Source organism: Hypomesus transpacificus, chromosome 23 (assembly GCF_021917145.1).
Source record: "Hypomesus transpacificus isolate Combined female chromosome 23, fHypTra1, whole genome shotgun sequence".
Taxonomy (NCBI): Eukaryota; Metazoa; Chordata; class Actinopteri; order Osmeriformes; family Osmeridae; genus Hypomesus; species Hypomesus transpacificus.
Window position 1 is genome coordinate 17089230 of NC_061082.1, and position 23280 is coordinate 17112509.

Genomic DNA, 23280 nt, shown 5'->3' on the forward strand with positions numbered 1-23280 from the left:
ATACAAATTAGACCCTACGCTCAGCTTGACTGGAAGGGGCGTTCCAGCTAGATTTTTGATACAATTCTCTTTTTGTTAATAGTGAAAGAACTTGCTCAGCTTCCATATTGCAATGAGTTCGTCTAAAGGGAAAATCATTACGGTCGTTGGCAGGTGAGAATAAACGTTTGAAATGAATTTGTTTCGTGGTCATAATGGTCATTGGTGGTAAACTGCCTTCTGCAGTCATGCACCACAAGTTAAGTCAGAAGTTTGGTCTTGAAAATCGACCTGTAATCTTAACGCAAAGCCTTATGATTGACAAAATAATATTTTTATTCTGATTTAATATGTATTTCATTAGCATGACCTGAGAGTGTTTCATAAACACGGCTGTTACTTGATTATATATGTTAACAAACTCAATTTGTAAGATTGTGTTTACATAACTAAATAACATCAGTGTTAATGGTACCAACACAGATTTGTACAACAATAAAGCAATATAGTCCTACTGATGTCATATTTAGTCAAAAACACCTTTATGTATATCCTTCCGTTCAATGAGTTGTTCTTGTCTAGGAATCATTTTTAGGGGATTAAATTCCTGAATGTGTTTTTCTGGCGTAAACCTTCAATGAAAACCATTCAAACACGTCGACCTGGGCTAAATTTTAGCTTAAATTGTAAGACCTTCTTATCTTCTACTTTGACTTTAACCTTATGTCTCATCCATGTAGTTCCTCATTAAAAGACGTTTTTGACTCGTCACACTGAGCTCTGACGAACACCATGGATAGTGAGTGTAGCCAAGGCAGGTACAGTCTCAGAGACTGCAGGCCTGTCATATGAAGGTAGTGTTATTTCAAACTGACATTTCTACATTCTATGATGTTCAAATGTCCATATTCAATGATCAATGTCCATATTCAATGATCAAGGAGGAGGAAGGGTCCGAGCCAGAGAAAAGGGGAGGGAGAGAGACAGAAGGATGGAGGGAACAGGAAGAGGGGGAAATGAAGGGAGAGGGGATATGATGGAGGAAGCTGGAGGAGGAAAGAGGGTTGTTCAATGGGAACAAGAAAAGAGCCTGTTTGACCGGGCTAAGACTGTTGGCCCTGTTGGTGCTTGGTGTGTTCCAGCGGGCTGATAGGCCGGTCCTGGGCCATGGTGTTCCTGAGTGGAGGCTACAGGGTGCAGATCTACGACAACCAGGCGGGCCAGGCCGCCAGGGCACTGCTGGAGGTCAGGTCAGTGCAGCGGAGCCTGGGAGAAACATTAACCAAACGTGAACCAAATACGCTACTGCACTCACACAGAGTTGCATGGACAAGTACACTGTGCTCTCGATGTTAATAAAGACACTTGACGAACACAAATCTTCTTCACTGCCTTTGTCTTGTGCAACCACAGGACAGGACACACTGAAAAACAAGATGACTCAGCACCTCTGCCGTACGCCCCTGGGTTTTAGTTTGTTAAACAATAGGTATCTGGGTAGCACATGTAATTAATCACCATGTAACATTATAGTAATACCTGTGGTACCAGCATTATAGTTACATAGCAGTTTCTACAGGCATTAGCATGACATTACATTGTAATCATTCAAAGCTCAAGATGTGGTGTGTAGTCTTACCAAAGTGCTTTTCAGAAAAGGGAAATGGATCATTCTATGTATCAAGCATCCAGCAGAGGTAGATGTTTGACTACAAACAAACTGCTCTTGCTACACTGAGAGTGATTCTCCCAGCTGGGCTCATGGATATTGAGTCTAAACTAAACTAAAATACAATACTTTGTATTTAGGTCTTCCAGTGCTTTGGGTAATCAATAGATTTATGCAGATTTTCTGCTTCAGGAAAAGTGCTCCTCTATGTACTTTAAACTGACCTTGATTCCCAAATCGCATACTTAAAAAAAACATTTAGTATGTACTGCAGCTTCTCTTAGAAAGTACACAATTTGGCATGCAGTAAGTATGCATACATTGGGACACTACTTTCTTCAAAAATTGTGCCTTAAACTTTGACCTTGCTCATACATCCGTCACAGTGCGTAGTGCAAAATGTCTGAATTGTTGAAAAAATTATTGTTCATTGAGTTATGTATATTAAATGTTTATGTAACCATAGGAAATATAGCATAACCAGTCTAGGTCAGAAACAGTATACACTGGAACCAGCATAGACTGCAACTGGTGTTGACTGGAATTTACTAAGCATTTAGAGAGTATGTAGTCAGAGATGTTGACAAGCCACTTCCATAGTTACTGTGCTCCCTGACACCTGACATAATAACAGTACTCAGGGTTAGCAGGCCTGGTCTCTGGTGTGTCTGGAAAGCTCTAAGGGTGTGCGTGTGTTGATTTATTATTTGTCAAAGTAGTTTGTGCTGTGCGAATGGACTGTCAGAATGTATCATTATCATAATATCATAATAATGTATCATTAGTATTGTGTGGCATTTGACCAATGTTTATCCACTTGTGCAAGTTGACCCCTGGTTTCCTGTTGGACAGGAAGCAGTTGGAGGAGCTGCAGGAAGCTGGCATGCTGAGGGGTGACCTGAGTGCCACACAGCAGCTAGCCCTGCTGACTAGTCATGATGACCTCCCCCAGGCCTTAAAGGGAGCCTTCTTCGTCCAGGTACTGAAGGAGGACTGAAGTAGCCTACAGAATGCCATGGGCCCTGTCTGACTGCCCTTCCTGTTTGTCTCCTTCATAGATGTGTAAGGTCAGGGTTAAAAGCTTGTGATTTGTTCTTTGGCATCTAGCACTTTTGAGAGGTGGGGAGGGACACTTTCTAAGAGGAGGAGGGAGGGAGACTGTCGAAGGAGAGGAGGGAGAGAGTAGATACCATCAGTGTAGCGCTAAGGGTGTCCTGCCACAAGACGGATGATGCATGGGTAACAGTCACATGATTATTAAATCCATTAAGCATGTCAACACCCGCCATGTCTTAGTCATGCTCCCTGCACACACAAGCCGAGGAGACACCATACTTAAAAAAGAGTCATGTTGCATTCCGACTCTGAAATGCAGTGGTTTTCCTCAAGGTTCAGGCATATTTGTCCCTGTCCCTGGGTTGGCATGGCCAGGTATAAGGTGTCACATAGGCTTAATCATTACCGTGGATCTATCCAGCATCCAGGAGGACACTGACACCGATGTCAACAGAGGGTTTGTTCGATATGAGGAAGTGGTGGGCAAAAATAACCTTTTTCCACAATGAAACACTTGTTTGTCAGGGAAACCCCAGTTTTACACTATCATCAATCAATACATACAGTTTTGCCTGAATGTGATTCATATCCATAAGTGTACAACAACAACAAAAATGATAGAATAACTTAATACGCATAAAATCCAAATAATGCCATAACTGTGTGAAAATACGGAGTGAATATGCAGTGAAAAAGACATAGAGCTGTAGAGAGGTTGTTTGTACGGAAACAAAAGACTATTCACAATCAAATTTTTGTTGCTGTTTTTTGGGGGGGACATTTTCTCAGGCAAAAACAAAGTACTTTCAATATTCAGCAGTACTCCACTGTACTCCACCCCCCCCCCCCCCCCCCCCCCCCCCAACCCCATGCCCCACTCCTAACTCATCCACACCAGATGCGCTTCTATGGCCAGTTACTAAAAGGCGGGTCTTCTGGCAAGTCTGAAAACAGAACACTCTTGGTTGCTCCAATTAAACAAACAGAGATACTGTATCATCTTCAGCACAATGTTTACAGAAGGTCATTTGTAGTCTCTTTTTTATCACGGTGATATGATAGCTATGATTCTCACCCAGCCATTTTCTGAGAATGACACATTTTTTAGAGAAGAGCGCTAGAAGGAAATTCCTGAAGGCCTGCAGAGTTTAAACAGATTTGTTCAGATCAAAGGTGTATGCTGACTGTTCTGGTGAATTTGTACTTGTAGACCTCAGTCGTGATGAGTTGGAGGTACAGGCGTTAAGAGAGTGTGTTCCAGTCGATCCGTTCCATGTTTGTTTTTACCGTGTCGAGAGAGTTTTAGTCATTCAACTTCTCACGTGAGCGTTCCACCCCACCTCAGACCAGAAGATGCTCCTGGCAACATCCAAGTTTCTCTTCTTCCTGAATGAATGAGAAATGGGGAATTTAAATACGAATTATGATTCAGTAGCACTACGTGTCTACTCTGTCTCAAGATAGTGGTGTACTGTAGTCACTTATTATCTTTCCTATCCTAAACAGCCACGTCTTTGTGCTGCAACTGTGTGGCTGAGTAATGTGGCGAAGATGGCACCATTTTTTAAATGGCTGCACAGCATGTCTGCACAAGAATGTTGTAGTCAGCAGTAACTGATAGTTTTGCTTATTCTGGTTTGAATGTTAAGCCTCTGTGTCTTGATACTAGACTTTCTCTGAACCGACATGTTCTAGCATAAGTTGATCCTCACATACCTAAATGTGTGTAACATACTGCCACTTTACCCCTAAGCATTTTTGTATTTGTGTGTTCAGGAGTGTGTGTTTGAGCAGCTTGAGGCCAAGCAGGAAGTGTTCCGGGCTGTGGAGAGCCATGTTGGAGACGACGTGGTCCTCAGTAGCTCCACTTCCTGCCTGCTACCTAGCAACGTCTTCTCTCAGGTCCAGAACCGGAAACGGTGCATCATATCTCACCCGGTCAGTACCTACTTTAACCAGACCCAGAGCTTCTTAGTACTGACACCTCCTGGCTAGTACCTACCCTGACCCTCGACTGACCTTCAGTACCTAGGCTGAACCAAACTCCTTTCTAGCACCTCCTATGTTTGTCTCATAGGTATTTGCGCTCTGTGCAAAGGAAGGATTATCCTGGTCCCACAGTTTGAACACCCTTTAGGGTCAAATCTCAAGGCTGCACTGCCTTTTATTGGACTTTTTCCTTTAAGTATCTTAACAACCTACAAAAATTCCACCATTGGGTGTGTTTACTATGTGTGTGTGTGTGTGTATGCTTGTGTGTGTATGTGGTGAATATTTAATCCTGTCCAAAAGGCATTCCCAGGAGATGGTGAGATAAGCTCCAGTCATCGATAGCTGCAATGTTCTTCTTCTTCTAGGGAACTGGTCACAATAACATTGGTCTTGCTTGTGTACCGTGTCTCGTCTTCATATGCCCCCAGGTGAATCCTCCCTACTACGTGAAACTGGTGGAGCTGGTGCCGCACCCCGAGACGTTGCCGGCGGTGATGGATGCCACCTACGCGCTTATGAGCGAGGTGGGCCAGGCGCCAGTCCGCCTGCGGAAGGAGATTGACGGCTTTGCCCTGAACCGGGTGCAGTATGCCATCATTGCTGAGTCCTGGAGGCTGGTCAAGGTGGGCACGGTTGAGGAGCAGCCCCCCTGTTTAGTAGATGTTGATGGGTTTTATTGGGGAGGGGGGGGGGGGTGTTCCTGTTGTTGAGGGTCGAGGTGCATAATTGCAGAACAGGGCTCGGCCATAATGGGCCTGGAATGAAAAGGATGCATTGATAAGGGACAGTGTTTTATTTCTCAGTCCTCAGCCTAATGTTGGGGGAATTATGGGTAAAAAAAATCCTATCAGTCATCTGGTGACAGTCAAAGCTGTAATGGGAGTGATCATTGGCTGAAATCAGTCATCTCTGTTATCTCCTTCACACAAGAGGAAGGGACTGACTCAGCTATAATGCTGCCTTCACAGTCCACCCCGGTTACTAAATCTGTTTCTCTGCGCACATGAGATGGCTAATAAAGACTCTTCATTCATGTAAACCAGGACATTGTGTCCCTGTGTGACACGATGCGTCAGTTACAGTGTATCAGATGGCTGGTGACTAGCCAGAACCCCACTCTCACCCCACTCCCTCCCCCTCCCTCGCCCACCCCCTCCCTCCCTCCCTCACCCTGCATTGCCCACCCCCTCCCTCCCTCACTCACCCCCAACCCCTCCTGTCGCTGCCTGCTCAAGGTTAGGGTGCCCAGGCTGATTTTGCAGTTAGCAGCCTGGTCCAAACAGACACAAAAACAGACACACAAAAGCTACTCTGTTACTGATATTGCTGTCAAGCCACCAGCTTGAACACCTGGGGCAGTGCTAGGTCCACACCCGCAGCAGGGTTGTATTTCCCCAGCCTTGCCTGCCCGCTGCCTTCACTAGAACTCCTGGTAGCCGCGCCAGGTACACCTGCTTCTGGACTGCCTTGGGTAGGTCTTGAGCAGTTAGTCCAGTCGAGGTTGGGTTTGTCATGAGACGTTAGTCTTGTGAGTTGGTCTTTAGAGCTAGTTCAGTCAAGTGCTCTTTAGTTACGCAGTGTGTCTTTGTTTGATGACAATTCTTACCTTTTCTAAGAAGTCAGACCAGCCCTTTTTTCATGCCTGCAGAAATAATGTAGCCAAATTACATCAGCATTCTTTAAGGAGGCGAGAGCACAAAACCCTATTCATGAGTAGCAGACATTGTTTCCTGTTTTATGATTGTAAGATTTCTTAAGCCTGTACCAAATGAGCTCTTACAAAGACATGAGGATGGAATCCATGTCAGTGCCGTCATACAAGTTAAAGCAAGGCGCGCCTGAATGCATTGTAAATAATTCATCTGTATTGTCTGCTAATGCCACCATAATTCCCTGACTGTGTCAGTGAATAGTAGCCTGAAACAGTCATACAAAGTGTTGTGCCATCTATGCAGCAGGTTTAGTATGTGTCTGCTCCACAAACCTGAAGTGTTTACAACCCAGAGGAACTGGAAAGGGCAGTCACTCTGTCTGGAGTGTTGTTAAGGGGTTGGTGGCAGTTTGTATTGGATTGACGGTAGACTGGATTTCTTCTCAAATGATTCTATTCATTTAGAGGAAAGATTTCTCCATCTCGACCTACAAAGAGTGTATACGTAAGAGCAGATAATTATGGATCAGAAGTGCATAGTTCTTTTTTGAGCCATTTCTTTATTGTTTATGAGTAACTATGAGAGAGAAGGGTTAGAAAGGAGATGACATGAAATGAACGGCCCGGGCTGGAATCGAACCCGGGCCGCTCCAGTAAGGCCTTAGACCATGTGGTACACGTTTTTCAGTCAGTGGGGACGCCTCAGAAAGGAAAAAGGCCTGTGTTTTTACCAGGCAGCGGACAACATCCACCATTTACTTCACAGGGAAAGTCCAGTGAACAAGGCTGTGGGGTCGTGACCCGTGTGAAGCCTGAAACACAGAAGGTCTGTTTGGTTCCTGGCTCAGGGCGCCACGGTCCTCCTCCTGCTCCTGGGCGCCTCACGTGTGAGCAGAGGTTCGGATCCTGACACGACCGTGAGGAAACATAGACGCATGTCTGTACCACATTCCATATCACCATGGAGACTATATATGGTTACTAGAGGGGGTCTGCAGCACTGGGAGCCGTTGGCCCTCTCTTACATAAATGCCACTTGGCTGTGACTGTTCAGATGTCATACGAGGAAGTGTGGAGTTTCTCATCCTATTGAATATTAGAAATGTTTGTCATGTTTTCCTCCTTGGTAGTGACAACACCAGTGTCCCTTATGAACCTCATGCCCCAAACCCCTCCAAAAGGTTTGGTACCGAGTCATTTGGTTTGCGTTTTAACAAACAAAATCCATTAAAGAAATATTTGTATATGGTATGGGGCTATGGAGGGGTAGGTTGCAATGGATGACTTCTTTACTGTGGTGTGTATCTTAGTAACCTAGTCATTGTACTTTGGACATCTCTGAAACGTCCTGATTTGGTACACAGGGAATCAGAATCACAGAGTACATGAAACCAGATTCATAGAAATGAGCAAAGCCTAGTTCAGGCATAGCGCCTCATTACGATAAGGCAGCAGTATAATTTCCGCACAGATACTCCTTCACTCACTCCTGGTTGTTGTATTATTGTGCTGCTGCCACCCACCACCATCCCCTTCTCCCCCATGTTGTCTGTATGTTACTATCAATGAGGGGGATTATTTCTCCATTTGCTCCCTGCCTCATATTCTATGTATGTTGCTCGCTCATGCTAGAGGCAGGGAGTGCTTCCTCTAGATACATTCACTATGACAAAGTCAAACCTAGAAGAATCGGAGGCTGGGAGACAGGGCTGAGGCTGAGGCTGGGAGACTGGGCTGAGGCAGGGCTGAGGCAGGGCTGAGGCAGGGAGACTGGGCTGGGGCAGGGCTGAGGCAGGGCTGAGGCAGGGAGACTGGGCTGGGACAGGGCTGGGGCAGGGCTGAGGCAGGGCTGAGGCTGGTCTCTTTATTCACAGGGCACTCCTACTATAGGACTGCATCTACAGTATAGAATAGAATAGAAAAGCCTTTATTGTCCTGGTATTTGCATACAACGAAATTTGGAGTGGTCTCCTGTCGGTTCAACGAGGGACAACATATAACACAACAACATATAACACAACAATATTACAACTATCTAAAAACAGTACGAATAGCTTAAAAATATATATAAAGGAGTTCACGTTCGGTGGTATAGATTAAAGTACTTCCCTGAGGAACAATAAATACATCAAAAGTACTTCCCTGAGGTTCTTTACAATAAATACAGAAACAGTCATGTTCATACACATGTGTAAGGTGACTGAGATGGTATGAGTGACTTGAGGTCAATAAAGTGATCAGTCGTTATAATTCTTTTTTTTTTGCAGGTGTCAACTACTGTACTATATATGACAAGTTACCTCCACCTAATGACTGAGGGAGATATGTAGGAGTTCACACACAAAGACACTTTGACACAGTTATGAACATTGTTAGCTGTGATCTGTTGCATGGTTAAGAATGTGGTTCAGGACTGGTTGGGCCTTCTTTTGACAGACAAAAATCTTAGGAATTGACCCTTTCTGTACTTGTCACTCCCCCACAGTCAACATGCTGGGCCTCACTACAAACTTATTAGTGGTTTGGGACATTTGTTTGTAATGATTCAAGTAGTGTAGTGTGTCCCTCATGTGACCCCCAACTCCACCTAGCACACACAAACACACACACACAGAGAAGCTGGGCTTTGAGGCTGGGCCAGTGCTGGAAAGCGGAGTGGCTGAGAAAGCAGCCGGTTGCCTCCCGTGATTACGGCCTCTTTTCACGACTCCCCTGAGCTGGCCGCCGCGCTGCCTCACCAAGATAACTGATCCGTTGTTGAACACTGGACACAAACAAAGACGACCCTGTCCCCCCCCCCCCCCCCCCCCCCCCCCCCCCCCCCCTCCCCCCCCCCCCCCCTCCCTGCACTCCGTATCTCTGTCCCAGCTTTGATTCCCCAGAAGGTATCTGTGTGCTGCAGTAACCTGAGAGAAGAGAGGGTCCAGCCTGGCACTGCCCACCCTGGGCCCTCCCATTCTCCAGAGGAAAGAGGACTGGGCGATTAGGGAAACACAATCTGGTGGGAGTCACTGTACTGCTGTACCTGGTGGAATTGGAAGTGATGGGTCGGCCAGTGATCAGGGGGGTCAGCCAGTGATCAGGGGGGTCAGCCAGTGTTCTGGGGGGTCAGCCAGTGAACTGGGGGGTCAGCCAGTGATCTGGTGGGTCAGCCAGTGATCTGGTGGGTCAGCCAGTGATCAGGGGGGTCAGCCAGTGAACTGGGTGGACAGCCAGTGATCTGGTGGGTCAGCCAGTGAATTGGGGGGTCAGCCAGTGTTTAGGGGGGTCAGCCAGTGAACTAGGGGGTCAGCCAGTGATCAGGGGGGTCAGCCAGTGAATTGGGGGGTCAGCCAGTGTTTAGGGGGGTCAGCCAGTGATCAGGGGGGTCAGACAGTGAATTGGGGGGTCAGCCAGTGAATTGGGGGGTCAGCCAGTCTTTAGGGGGGTCAGCCAGTGAACTGGGGGGTCAGCCAGTGAATTGGGGGGTCAGCCAGTGTTTAGGGGGGTCAGCCAGTGAACTTGGGGGGTCAGCCAGTGATCAGGGGGGTCAGCCAGTGTTTAGGGGGGTCAGCCAGTGATCAGGGGGGTCACCCAGTGATCTGGTGGGTCAGCCAGTGATCTGGTGGGTCAGCCAGTGTTCTGGGGGGTCAGCCAGTGATCAGGGGGGTCAGCCAGTGTTCTGGGGGGTCAGCCAGTGTTCGGGGGGGTTAGATGGTGTCCTGGGGGGGGGGGGGGGGGGGTGAGCCAGTGTTCTGATGGGTGGAGGGTTGGGGAGTTGGTGTTCTGGTGGGTGGGTTTGCTGTTACAGGGACAATACTCTAATCTAATTAGTCTCTTCCTGGTATCACTAGGACGGTGTTATCTCAGTAAAGGACATCGACCTGGTGATGTCAGAGGGTCTGGGAATGCGCTACGCCTTTATTGGTCCCATGGAAACCATGCATCTGAATGCACCTGAAGGTGAGTGTCACAGACACACACACTCACACACACATACTTAGACCCCCAGAGAGCAGAGAGCTAATTCAGACCAGGATCAACCCTGATTACAGACGGGGTTCTGAGCCTCACATGTGCCAGCCAGCCTTTACCATAGGTATACTCAGGGTGAGGGTGTGTGTGTGTGTGAGCGAGCGAGCGAGCGAGAGTGAACCGTCATGTAGATGGAGAATATCAAAGGCCAGTGTGAAAACCAGAGAGTAACCCTGCTTTGAGTGCAGTCTCTGCTCCCTGGAAACAAAGATGTCTTTTGATGAAGGCAGGAGAATAAACCCCCTCACACCAGTAATTGAACACCGGGGTCTAGCTCTTCAACACAGGGACCTCAGATCAGTAATACCTGTGCTGTACTGTACCCGCACTTTACATTACTCTGTCTTCAGCCGTTCTTTTTTTCTTTTTCTTGTTTTTCAAGAGAAACAACAGTTTCTCAGTCAGGAGTTCTTCTCCTCCAGAGGTCACCTGGGTCTGTTCTGGTTGTTTCTGTAGGTCCTCTAACCATCCAATCAGATACAAAAACACTCAGATCCACTTGGCTGAGCGGCTGGCCTTTAGGAACAAGACACAGAAGAGCTCTTACACTACAAACACTAAGTCATTCTAGGAGCAAAACATGAGACTTAACCAACCAAATCACTTGTTTTGTTCTCACTATGAAGTATCGAATCACGTGGCGGTAGCCATCTTGGAGCAATGGCTAAAAATGGCCCATCAGGTCTCTCCCACCCAAACACAAACTCTGGGAAAGTGTTTGGTTAGACGGAGCTGGCAGTTATCACACTCTAGTGTTAGCTTTAGTCTGTCCCTGTAAGGTCCATGTTCACGTTTCACGTTAACTTCGGGTGCATGAATATCAATCTGAAAAAGCATTTGACACCCATGAGAGGACTGCATGTGTAAATGCTTCAGCCACATGTTGACTCGATCAAAGAGAACCCTCTAATCTACATGACCACTCATCCTTCCCAGAAGTCTTTGTTAGCAGATTACTCATCCCTTTATGTTGGAGCCTGAAGTAGCATGAGAGTAGGTCTTGTGGGGTCAAGCCTAAGTTAGTGTACAACCAGAAACATCACAATATATCGAACGTCATGTTGAGTCTCAAGTCCTGGAGCCAAGATGGAGGGGGGTTGGGTAACTTATCGAAAGAGTACACAATCACGTTAATGCTGTTTTAACCCTATGGGTCAGACAGTAGCGTACAAGTCAATACATCTGGTTATCTGTATTGTGCATAGCGTCCATGTTGAAAACTGGGCTGTGTGCCTGAGTGAAGTGTTTGTGTCTCTGCAGGGCTGCAGGACTACCTCCAGAGGTACTCGCAGGGCATGGGGAGGGTGCTGGAGGCCTTTGGGCCCGTTCCTGACTTCTCCGGGGAGGCTGCCTCTCAAATCAACAAAGTATGTGCTTGTTTGTCGTTTGTTGATGTTCCTAACTGTGGCTTTAGGTCACGTAAGTGGGATGCGAAAGAAAACGAAGGTCCAGAATGGTCAGGGTTTCTCACTGGGTAGATATCTGTCCTTGAAGCACGATAACGCTGTCTACTGATTAGGCGTTACTAAGCCACGTTATCAGGCTGTTTAAACGTTTCCCACAGTCAAGTGATGCTCATCATGTGACCACATACTCATCCCAGGCGTGAAGCCTAACATATTGACCCCTGGTCCGTGTGCCTGAAGAATTCGTTCATCACGCTCTGAAGGTTTTAGCAGAAAAGAGTAACCATCTTGTTTATCTGTTCTTGTTAACAGGAAATGTGTGAGCTGATCCCCAGCGATCATGAGCACCTGTCTGCCCGGAGGGAGAGAAGGGACCAGCTACTCATGGGCCTGGCCGCACTGAAGAAGTGACGGGCCGAGGCTCGCGGGGAGGCTGGGGCTGAGGCTGGGCCCCTCTGGATCTCCGCTGTAACTGTCTAAGCTGTGGAGCAAGGTGGACAAGATAGCTTCAACCTCAGAGGATCTCAAGGCAAAGATGAGGCTTAATCACAATGATGATCAGGCTGAGTTTGGCTGTTTAATGAATTAATAATGTGAATCTTTTTGCTATTATTTTGACTGATCGTTAACAAAGATCAAAGCCATTTCTAGTGTTTATTGTACTGTGAATGAAGAAGATCGTTGAATAATAAAAGATTGCGAACTAATCTGCATTGAAACCTATTCTTTTTTTTTTCAATTAAACTATCGTAGGGCCCACTGTCGTTGTATGGTGTGCATGACAAGCTTTCACGGCCTTATTTTCGCAGTACAGACACTACTGAGCCTTACGGAAATCTCATGACTGCACGATTGAACGTAGAATTCTTAGAGTTGATTATCATAACAATTTGAACTGTGTTATACACTACATAGCATGTTATCTTCGATACAATAGTTTAAACGACCCATTCTTTAATACACTTTAAATTCATATCATTCATTTGTATCGAATACTTTTAGAAGTAGCGTTTTTAATTGCGTTCTCATTTGGCAGCCTTATGCCAAAGAATACATATAGTCTAGAATAGATGCTTACTGTAATTTGCCCCGCCCCTCGAAAGAGGGTTGTCCTCAAGAGAAGTTAAGTCTCAGGTGCATCTCACTGTCGCTGTTTCTTCGTGCTTTGGAACTACTACAAACACCCAGAGGAACAGATTGCTTCTCATTTATGGAAACCAGCTAATCAAGATTTTGATTTGGTGAGTTTTAACTTATGTAACGATATTGCTAATTAGTTAGTTCACATTTTGCCGTCATAACAACATTCCATCATCTCAACCTAGCCTTGTAGGCCTACTCCTGTATCTTGTCTTAAAAGGGATATATCCCTTGGCAGTAAAGGATAAAGCCATATCATAACACATGATAGAAACTAAACTTTTTGACAAGTATGTGTTTAGGGAAATTCCAATTTAAAGTTAACGTTAAATTAAAACGTTAAGTGACCGACAGATCTATAGGAAACCAGAACAAAAACCCAACCATACTCTTATTCATTTTGTGGTTTAGTGTCCCCCCCCCCCAAAAAAAATAACACTGATTAAAAAGAATAATCATAAGTTCACTTGTATATGTGAATCTTGCTGGTAATTGGCTGCAAATTTACATTTGGTACAAGGTTTTGAAAGAGGCTGCAACATTTTTGATTATATAGACATTTACATTTAGTCATTTAGCAGACGCTCTATGCCTACATTATGTGTACCAATAGAACCAGACAGTCAGAATTCCCTGTCAGAACGATTCAAGGATCTAAAACTTACCCACAGAGTGGAATTTTCAATGTATTTATTATAGTTAACAATAATTATTACAACCTTTTTTATTTTACTACAAAAGGCTGTGCTATTTTACACAATGTTCTCAATACCACCCTTTAGACTAAATAGCTGCTTTAGAAAACGATCAAATACTTCTGTGTTATTCACTCCTCTGAATACATCTTATTATTGATAATATCTTTATGAGGTGTATAATTGAAAACCGCTAGAGAGGACATGTTGATCCTGAGCCTGCTGTTTGCTGTGTCCCTCAGGTTGTTCCCCAGTTTGTCTGAGCCGGAGCCGTCAGGATGAGTTGGGGTGCCCTGTATGCCCAGCTGGGTGGAGTCAACAAGCACTCCACTAGCCTGGGGAAGATCTGGCTGTCTGTCCTCTTCATCTTCCGGATCACAATCCTGGTCTTGGCTGCTGAGAGTGTCTGGGGCGACGAACAGTCTGACTTCACCTGCAACACCCAACAGCCCGGCTGCAAGAATGTCTGCTACGACCACTTCTTCCCGGTGTCCCACATCCGCCTTTGGTGCCTGCAGCTCATCTTCGTGTCCACACCCGCCCTGCTGGTCGCCATGCACGTGGCCTACAGGAAGCGAGGCGACAAGAGGACCATCATGGCCACGCACGACAAGATGTGCGAGCACGACCTGGAGAACCTGAAGAAGCGGCGTCTCCCCATCACCGGGCCACTGTGGTGGACCTACACCTGCAGCCTGTTCTTCCGGCTTATCTTCGAGGGTGGCTTCATGTACGCGCTCTACTTCGTCTACGACGGCTTCCAGATGCCCCGGCTGGTCAAGTGCGAGCAGTGGCCGTGCCCCAACAAGGTGGACTGCTTCATCTCGCGGCCCACGGAGAAGACCATCTTCACCATCTTCATGGTGGCGTCCTCGACCATCTGCATGGTGCTGAACGTGGCGGAACTGTTCTACCTCATCGGCAAGGCCCTGATGAGGTGCTCCAACAGGATGTCCAAGAAAGGGCGCTCCTACAGTCACCCGGACCCCGTGAACCCGGACAAGGCCCTACTGCAGAACAAAAAGAATGAGATGCTGCTTTCGGCCTGCACGGACGCCTCAAGCAACAAGACAGTGTGAACACGCCCCGTAGAGACTGAGGACCAGACGGAACCCTATCAGTGTTGTTAACTGTGACACCATGTTTGCATTTCAGAGAGCAAAAGCCTGTGGTTCTGCCTGCTGTTGAAGTGTATCTGCGCCTTCCACAACTTTCCAAACTGTTCCCTAACTAACATAGTGCGTTATTTAGGGCACCGGGAATGGTAGTGTTAGAATGTATACCGGCATTAGGCTGTTGGATATACATTACATTTACATTTAGTCATTTAGCAGACGCTCTTATCCAGAGCGACTCACAGTAAGTACAGGGACATTACCCCCGAGGCAAGTAGGGTTAAGTGCCTTGCCCAAGGACACAACGTCATTTGGCACAGCCGGGAATCGAACTGGCAACCTTCTGATTACTAGCCCGATTCTCTCACCGCTCAGCCACCTGACTCCATATGGAGTGTGAAGTGTTTGATCGGAGTGTGAAGTGTTTGAAGTTGTCCGTTTTGGTGCTGTGTCCAGGCGTCTCAGAGCAGAACTGACCTAGGATCAGCTCTCCTGAGCTGTTATTGGGGTCAGCACACACCACTGACCCAGGGTCAGCCCTCCTGCTGATGCACCTGACGAAACACAGGACCCAGGTCTCTTAAAGAGCATCATATGTCTGTAGCGCCCTCTTGTGGTGGTTTAGCAGCAGTCTTCATCTCAAGCTTGCTTGGCTTGTATGTGTTTATGGGAGTGTTTTATTCCAGCAGAGCCTGTGCAGCAGCACCAGTCTGTCAAAGACAGGAGGCTCGTACAGTAGAGATGCTAGCAGCACCATCCACCAGCCATCCAGTTAACTGTGAACTGCTGCCAGCCATCATGTACCAAAGCAATACTCTGTGGTGCCTTAAGTCATTTTCTGTCTTGCAAATTAAAGATTTCATATACCACTGACAACTACTTTAGTCTGGAGCTCTCCACTAAAAATGTCAACTACAACAACATAGAACAACCTGTGCAAGTCCCATAGATGTTGTGACATTGGACACAGTCAAATCCATTGGTGTTTCAAGGCCCTGGTTTTAAAATGTATTATTGGGTTGCTTGTTCCTTTCTGTTGCCGGTGGGAGAGGTGTTGGCGCCCCCCAGTGGTGAGACTGAAGCTTTAGGAACCGATCACAACTGGTGGTGTCACCTTTCATCTGGTGCCTTAATTTAGCCACTTAATCACTCTTCACCCTTTCAATGTGAGCAGCCATGGCGGAAGCATTTGTTGTGGCCAGATCAAGTTGACCGTGTCCACTGTAAACAGGCAATGAACTGTAGACAATCTTTTATCTGTAGATGGGAGAGGATGTGATCAGAGACTCAGTGGTGAATAAGCACTCCGAGAAGGCTTTGCTACTTTTTAAAACATTTTGTAGATGTGGATGGTTGTGATTTTATTTCATTTCTGGTTTTATATATATATATATAATGTATATATTATATTTGTAATGTGATTGCTGTAAGTGGATGCCAAAAGATTTATGAACATTTTCCAATTTGAAGGTGTAGAAAATTTGTTTAAAAGCCTTAAACCTCTGGTCCCAGTTTGCACATCTAATGTTGTCATGTCATAACGCCTACTAACGTTCTGGATCTCGTTTCTAACTGCATGCTTCAAGGAAATGATGATTATTGTAGCCTATTTTTGAAAGGCACTTTGACCCCCATTTTCGATGATCTGTAAGACCTTTCGATACATTTTAATACACTTTTGAAATGTACAGCATTTATTGTTCAGCTGTGTACTTCTATTATTATTCGGCACCAAATGGAAGATGTGTTTCTGTAAATAACCAAGGGAGGGTGGCTGTTTTTAATTCTTTGGTTGGGAGGAGTGCGTGTTATTTGGGGGCTGCGATGGGGTTAGTAGGGGTTTATTTAATTTCACAACTTAATTTAACTCTACAAAACAGTTCATGTTTTAATAAATAGCTTTTAGTTGTTCACATAAGGGTTCATATTGTCAGCTGTCAACACCATTATCCATACTAACGACGCGGGTTTCAAACTGAAAAAAAACAAGTACACAACAACAGTTTGCCAAAGTAGAACCCACAACCGAAGCTTGAGTGATGATTTTTTAGGTTGACAGGGGCGTGGCGTGTATGAGTACTGGGTGATGAGTGATTTCACTCATGCATGGTCACACAATGTGGCAGACGCGATGGCTGGGAACGGGAGGCAGCTGCGAGTCGCGGAACCCCAAGTTCAATTCTCCAAGAAAAACTAGCTTTTCTTGCGCTAGTTAGAACGACAGTCCACGAGTGAAGAAGTCTGTGCACGAATAACTTGGCTGTCTGCTTTTAAGAGTTTGGTAAGCTGGCTGAAGCTCCAGGTTTTGGGGACGGGAGAGGGGAGGGTTGCTGCTATACGTCGGGAGCCGTGTATTCTATCCAACGCACTCAAAATATGGCTCCACTGGCAGATGGATATTGCTTTCGATATTTAAGTTGGGCATCTCCAGTCTAAGGTATGATAAAAGCTGCTTAGATGTATATTTTTTTTTTACAATTTGCCATGTAGTTCATGGAGTGATGCATGTAGCCCAAATTTACTGTTCAACTTAATTAATATTATGGCTCATCTAGTGTTACCCCAAATTAACCATGCGAAACAATACAAATTACAAAGGTTGGAACGTTTAAATGGTGCCAATGGACGCTCTGGTACTCTCCATATTGTCAAGTTGACAGGCTGCATACTTTTGTATTTGAACTATGCTCAACCAAGTTGACTTTACTTAGCCTACATTTCACTTACATCAATTATGATGTATGCAACCAGATTAGTTCGTTGTTTTCCTTAAAGAAGGCCCGAGTTACATTAATTATGGACTGTACTTTTATCTGGAAAACATCATGCATAAAACCTGAAAAACAAAACAAACAAAAGAAAACAGCTGTTGTTTCAACATCCAAAACATGGCCTCAAACTAGTTATACTAACGTCCCTGTTTAATCAGCAGATAGCGTACGTATTCGTATACGGTGAGAAACTACCTTTATTACATGAATCTTGTTCAATATCGGGCCATCTGACCACAGAGCTTATTAACTCTATTTCATTGTAATTAATGGAATATTTAAAAATACCTGATAAAAAGGAATACAAATAAAATAAAAACCTGACTAATGAAACTTTTAACAATTAATTTTACAACCTGGAGCTGTCTTAGCCTATATCAGATCAACTGTCTCCAATAAGCCTCCAAAACTAGAAACGTCTCGCCAAACATATGATGATGTACTGATAAAGGCCTCCATATTATTTTAGAGCATATTATATTTATATCATGACTTGGGTACCAATAAGGGGTGAACAATATTTATAGCCTCCGTGCCAGTTTTTCCGTGAGAAATCTATTATTAACCAGAACAGAAGAGAACAGAAGTAATCTACTGTACGGTTCAAATTTCTACAGTTATTGAAAATAATTCCAACGTTACCTCTATAAAAGTAAGCTACATTATATTTACAAAAGATTTAGAAAATATTATTTGAAGTTTGTAATAAAATATGTAGTTGTAAATAAGGACATTTTATTTTCGTTTCAGGTGTCACATATTCTGAGCCCTAGTCGATGGATTTATCACCCCTGACACAAGAACACTTTAGTAAGTTTATTTCACTTTCCATTTCTTTGTCTTATTGTTTGAGCTTTAGTAGGAGACAGGGCATTTTCTGGCAAGTTCATATGGGCTGGGCCGACATAAAACGCCAAACAAACGATACAAGGGCAACAAAGGCTCATGTGACTGGTGTTGTCAGATGTTTTGGAATGCCTTCGTTTTATCTTTTTCCCTTATTATCTTCTACATCAATTTAATTGTAAATACCTCTTTACAATAAACAGCTGCAGTGCTTGGAGCAAAACACATTTTGTTTAGCAGGTATTAGCTTTAGGTTCTTGTTAAAACTATAAATGTCTTAAATGTCTTAAATATTGCTACAGTATCAATATTTCAATTAGTAGATTGTTCCTTGGTTTATCAATGACAAAATTGCATGGAAAATCGGAGGATTCTTTTATGTGTATGTGTTAATGTATGTGTGGTGTAAATGTGAAGTGATTAGACGTGACCTCCATGGCCTGGAGTTGATATACAGTGGGAGTGGTGAAGCAGGGGACACAGCACTCCTACAATATCAGCTCTCTGCTGTTTTTGAACTTTATAATGTTGATCTCAGCACATGCCTGCTGGGCAGTGGAGCGAGAGAGAGAAAAAGAGAGAGAGGGAGGGAGGGAGAGAGAGAGATGAAATGAGAGAGCGAAAGAGGGAAAGAGAGGGAGAGAGAAAGAGAGAATGGGACAGCACAAGAAGTGTAGTGACATACAGTAGGAAAGTCCTCATTTTTTCAGACACAAGTGTCTAAGCTATGTTGTGACATCAAATGTTTTTATTACTTTGAAGAATATTTCATAGGTGACATTGTTGTTCATTTCAATTAATGGTTCATTCCTCGTGTAGATCTTTTACATGTTGCTAAAGACCAACTGATGTGCATATTATAGTCATTTGCTGTATGTGGAAAGGGGAAAATGTGTGTGTGTGTGAGAGAACCTTCTAATCTCAGGAATAAGATCAACAGGTCTGCACAATGTAGTAAGGTAGAAGGAGTGGAGGGTGGAGATGTAGGAAAGTGGTGTAGGAGGGTTAGGTGAGAGGGGTGTAGGTCGAGAAGGAGATTTAGAGAAAGGGCTGTACATGTTCAGCTTATTTCATCACATGAACTCCACCTTCTCCATCCTCCTTATCCATCCTCTGTTCACCTGTGCTTCCTCCCCAGGCTAGACTTGTGAAGCATGGGTGACTGGAGCTTCCTGGGACGGCTGCTGGAGAACGCCCAGGAGCATTCGACAGTTATCGGCAAGGTGTGGTTGACAGTCCTCTTCATCTTCCGTATCCTGGTGTTGGGGGCTGCGGCGGAGGAGGTGTGGGGCGATGAGCAGTCCGACTTTACCTGCAACACGCAGCAGCCCGGCTGCGAGAACGTCTGCTACGACGAGGCGTTCCCCATCTCCCACATTCGCTTCTGGGTGCTGCAGATCATCTTTGTGTCCACGCCCACGCTCATCTACCTGGGCCACGTCCTGCACATCGTACGGATGGAGGAGAAGCACCGGGAGAAGGAGGAGGAGCTGCGCAAGGCCAACAGGCTCCAGGAGGAGAAAGAACTCCTATACAGAGATGGTGGAGGGGACGGAAGAGGGGGTGGGGACGCAGGGGGCGGAGGGGGCGGAGGGAAAGGCAAAGGAGGTAAGAAGGTGAAGCCGCCCATCAGGGATGAGCATGGCAAGATTCGCATCCGAGGTGCATTGCTGCGCACGTATGTGTTCAATATTATATTCAAAACCCTGTTTGAAGTGGGGTTCATTTTAGGTCAGTATTTGCTCTATGGCTTCCAGCTGAGGCCCCTATACAAGTGTGCCCGGTGGCCCTGCCCTAACACCGTGGACTGCTTTATATCTAGGCCCACTGAAAAGACCATTTTTATCATATTTATGCTTGTGGTGGCTTGCGTGTCTCTTTTGCTGAATTTGTTAGAGATTTATCACCTGGGATGGAAGAAGGTTAAACAGGGGATGGCAAGCGAGTGTGCCCTCGACCAGGAGTCTCTGCACCGCTCTCCTGTGTTCCCTGACTCTGCCTCCAGAACTGCCCCTGCCCCCCTCAGCCCCCCCCCCAACTATGCCAGCGTGCCGGCAGGGAGCGGGGCGTTCTTGGCACCTGTGGCCCCCCTGCAGGACGAGCTGACAGAGCCTGACTCCGCCTTCTACATCAGCAGCAACAACCACAGGCTGGCCGCGCAGCAGAACTGGGCCAACATGGCCACTGAGCAGCAGACTCGGGAGATGAACGCCTCTTCCTCCTCCTCTTCCTCCTCCTCCAGTGGCAATGAGCCGCCTCCTGGCGGGCCCCCCCCCATCCCCTTCCCTAACTCCGCCCCCACCTTTCCTAGCTCCGCCCCCACCCCTTGCCCCAGCTCTGCACCCACCCCTTGCCCTAGCTCCGCCCCCACCCCCTGCCCCAGCTCTAACCCCACCCCTTGCCCTAGCTCCGCCCCCAGCTCCTCCCCCACCCCCACCCCCTGCCCCAGCTCCAGCGCTGGCAGCCTGAGTGGTGGGAAGAGCGAGCGGGAGGACTGCCCCCTCACCACCACCGTTCAGATGCACCAACCCCCGGTCTACGTGGCAGCAGACCCTCGCAGGCTGAGCAGAGCGAGCAAGAGCAGCAGCATCAGGGCCAGGCCCAATGACCTGGCTGTGTAGTCGTGTTAGAGAGAAACCTTCCCAGACGCCTGCATGGTACCCAGGCATGCTTGATTTTGGTATCCTCATGCCTCTTCCTTTTTTACATCCAGGTCATATCTCATCCATCAGATATTTGGCATTTCTTTTTGTATAGGTTGAACATTAGAGGTAGAAGCTGTCCTACAACTCATTGATGCAGACACAGTAGATCAGTAGATCACAGATCACCAACCTCCTCCAAGAACCTGCATTGCCGCATTGATTCAGACACAGTCAGTAGACGACATACCACCCTCATCCTCCAGATTCAAACACAGTCAGTGGACGACATATCACCCTCATCCTCTAGATTCAGACACAGTCAGTCGATCACAGTTCACCTCATCCTCCACATACAGCAGACACTGTTGTATCAGAGCAGTTTCACTGGGTGTCTACTGTGACAAGGTATGCAAGATGGTGTCCCTGATTCCTTCTGCGAATCCTGACAAGGCTCCAGTCCTGTCACACACTGTAGATACTGGGACAAGACCAGTGGTGAAGGCTACATGATAATTGGCACATGTATATGCCCACTGGGACTTCCTGAATACCCAATATTAAAGGTGCAGTGATACATGGGTGGGGAAGAGGGGGGCTTGGTAAAGTGACAGCATGGCCACTACTTGATACTAGATTACATTGCTGTGGAGGGAAGCTGGAGCCAGATGAGGAACATGTTCTTTCAGAGCCCAGCTTTTGCCATGCTGCCAGCTGGATGGTGGCCTTCATAGTTCCAGCTCCTGGTAAATGAACACCTATGGCGGCCACAAAAAAAAGCATAGTGATATGCACCAAAAAAAAAAATCTAAAACCGAAATACTTTTACTTCCTAAACAAATATGGACAAATACCATGTTACTGAATGCGTCTTGAACCTGGCATTAATTGCTATCTCACATTCAGTAATAGCATAACATTTAATAATTAAATATTTCTTCCATTAAAAAAACATTACATGTGATACTTCATTATTTTCATTATGAAAAGTGCTGTTTTCAAATGAAAATTGAACTATCATGATAAATTGCTGTCTGTTGTTAGTTTGTGATTGGCAAACAGATATCTGGTATGAAAAGTACAAAGGAAAAGATATGGCAAGTGTTAGTAATCCAGGCCGTAGTCTGTCTCCCAGTTATTGTCCTGTAAATCTTGATACTGTGGATCTGACCACAGTTGCTGTGGTAACCAGGTGTCTTTAGTTTGAATGCTGTGTGAGGTGAACACACCCAGGGACACACATAGCAGGCTTCTATCCACTGAGGAGCAGTGTATGCTGGGTAAGGAAGCAGGATCCAGGTCTCAGATAGAGGGAACACAGGAGACTGGAAGTGTGATCTCTTACAACAATGCAAACTAAAAACAACCGCAGGAATAAAGTACTGGATCGTTGCCTGTGACATTGTTATTTTCCTTAAACCAGTGTTAACTTTGTTCCCAATGTTATATTTTAATTTAATTTAAGCTATTTAAATGTACCAATTCACAAGAATTTGTTCGGCATTTGTTGTTTTGGTTCCTAAAGTTTACATTTTAGTAAATAGATAAAAGATTTGCACATTTAGGCTCAACTTGTTTGACAAAGATGAGCAGATAAAAAGACACCAGGCTATGACAATGTTTATAATCCTTAAAGTCTTAACATTAAAACCTTGTGTCTCTTTAAATTAAAGGCAGTATTGCTATAACCATTATATAGTAGGGACACATTAAGTCATTTTTTTAGCAGACACTCTTATCCAGAGCGACACAATATCAATTGTTATATTACAATAAAAAGTTTGAATCTTCAACACTGGGAAGAGTATTATCAGTGAGTATTCAGTGCATGCTCACTAAGTCTTTACACAATTGCTCTTTGGCTTCCCGAGTTTGACAACATTAACAACATTGACAACATTCAGTCCCACTAATGTCACTTGCCCCTCCCTTCAATCCTCTCCCCTCTCCTCCTCTCTCCTCCTCTCTCCCCCTCCCTCCCTCCTTTCCTCCCTCCCTCCCTCCCTCCCCCCCCCCCCCATCTCTCACAGTCCTGAGTACCTCATCCCAGGTTCCTGACGAGGTTCACGCTCAGCCTGAGTTCTCTGGCCAGTCAGGGAAGGAACCCTCTACAACACCAGCCTGTTTAAATACTGTCTTAACAGAAGTGCCTTGTGTATGACATTTTGTAAGAACAAGTTGATGTAAATGTTCATTTACCTCAAATGTTTACAAAACTGCTACTAAATAAACTTTTTGTACCATATATCTGGTGTTGTCCTGATCATTCAGGGGAGTGGAACTCCTGGAAGTCTTACAACGGGT

The 23280-nt window shown here is 45.6% G+C and overlaps 3 protein-coding genes across 6 annotated transcripts; all 3 read left to right on the forward strand.

The window, feature by feature from the left end:
• The first annotated feature begins 2 nt into the window (after positions 1-2).
• Positions 3-12474, forward strand: cryl1 (crystallin, lambda 1). Its single transcript, XM_047046329.1, has 8 exons — positions 3-153; positions 1122-1229; positions 2501-2627; positions 4481-4642; positions 5125-5319; positions 10181-10289; positions 11622-11728; positions 12080-12474. Exons 1-8 carry the CDS (start codon positions 113-115, stop codon positions 12176-12178), a joined length of 948 nt encoding a protein of 315 aa, XP_046902285.1. The 5' UTR covers positions 3-112; the 3' UTR covers positions 12179-12474.
• A 445-nt stretch (positions 12475-12919) lies between these two features.
• gjb8 (gap junction protein beta 8) lies at positions 12920-14977 on the forward strand. Its single transcript, XM_047046330.1, has 2 exons — positions 12920-13008; positions 13845-14977. Exon 2 carries the CDS (start codon positions 13881-13883, stop codon positions 14679-14681), a length of 801 nt encoding a protein of 266 aa, XP_046902286.1. The 5' UTR covers positions 12920-13008; positions 13845-13880; the 3' UTR covers positions 14682-14977.
• Positions 14978-15029: 52 nt separating this feature from the next.
• gja3 (gap junction protein, alpha 3) lies at positions 15030-22976 on the forward strand. 4 transcript variants are annotated; one of them, XM_047047704.1, is made up of 3 exons: positions 15030-17154; positions 18239-18298; positions 19473-22976. In XM_047047704.1, exon 3 carries the CDS (start codon positions 19489-19491, stop codon positions 20953-20955), a length of 1467 nt encoding a protein of 488 aa, XP_046903660.1. In that variant the 5' UTR covers positions 15030-17154; positions 18239-18298; positions 19473-19488; the 3' UTR covers positions 20956-22976. The 4 variants fall into 4 exon arrangements, with proteins under 4 accessions (XP_046903660.1, XP_046903661.1, XP_046903664.1 ...); XM_047047707.1 differs by lacking the exon at positions 15030-17154 and adding an exon at positions 18130-18140; XM_047047705.1 differs by lacking the exon at positions 18239-18298.
• The last annotated feature ends 304 nt before the right edge of the window (positions 22977-23280 follow it).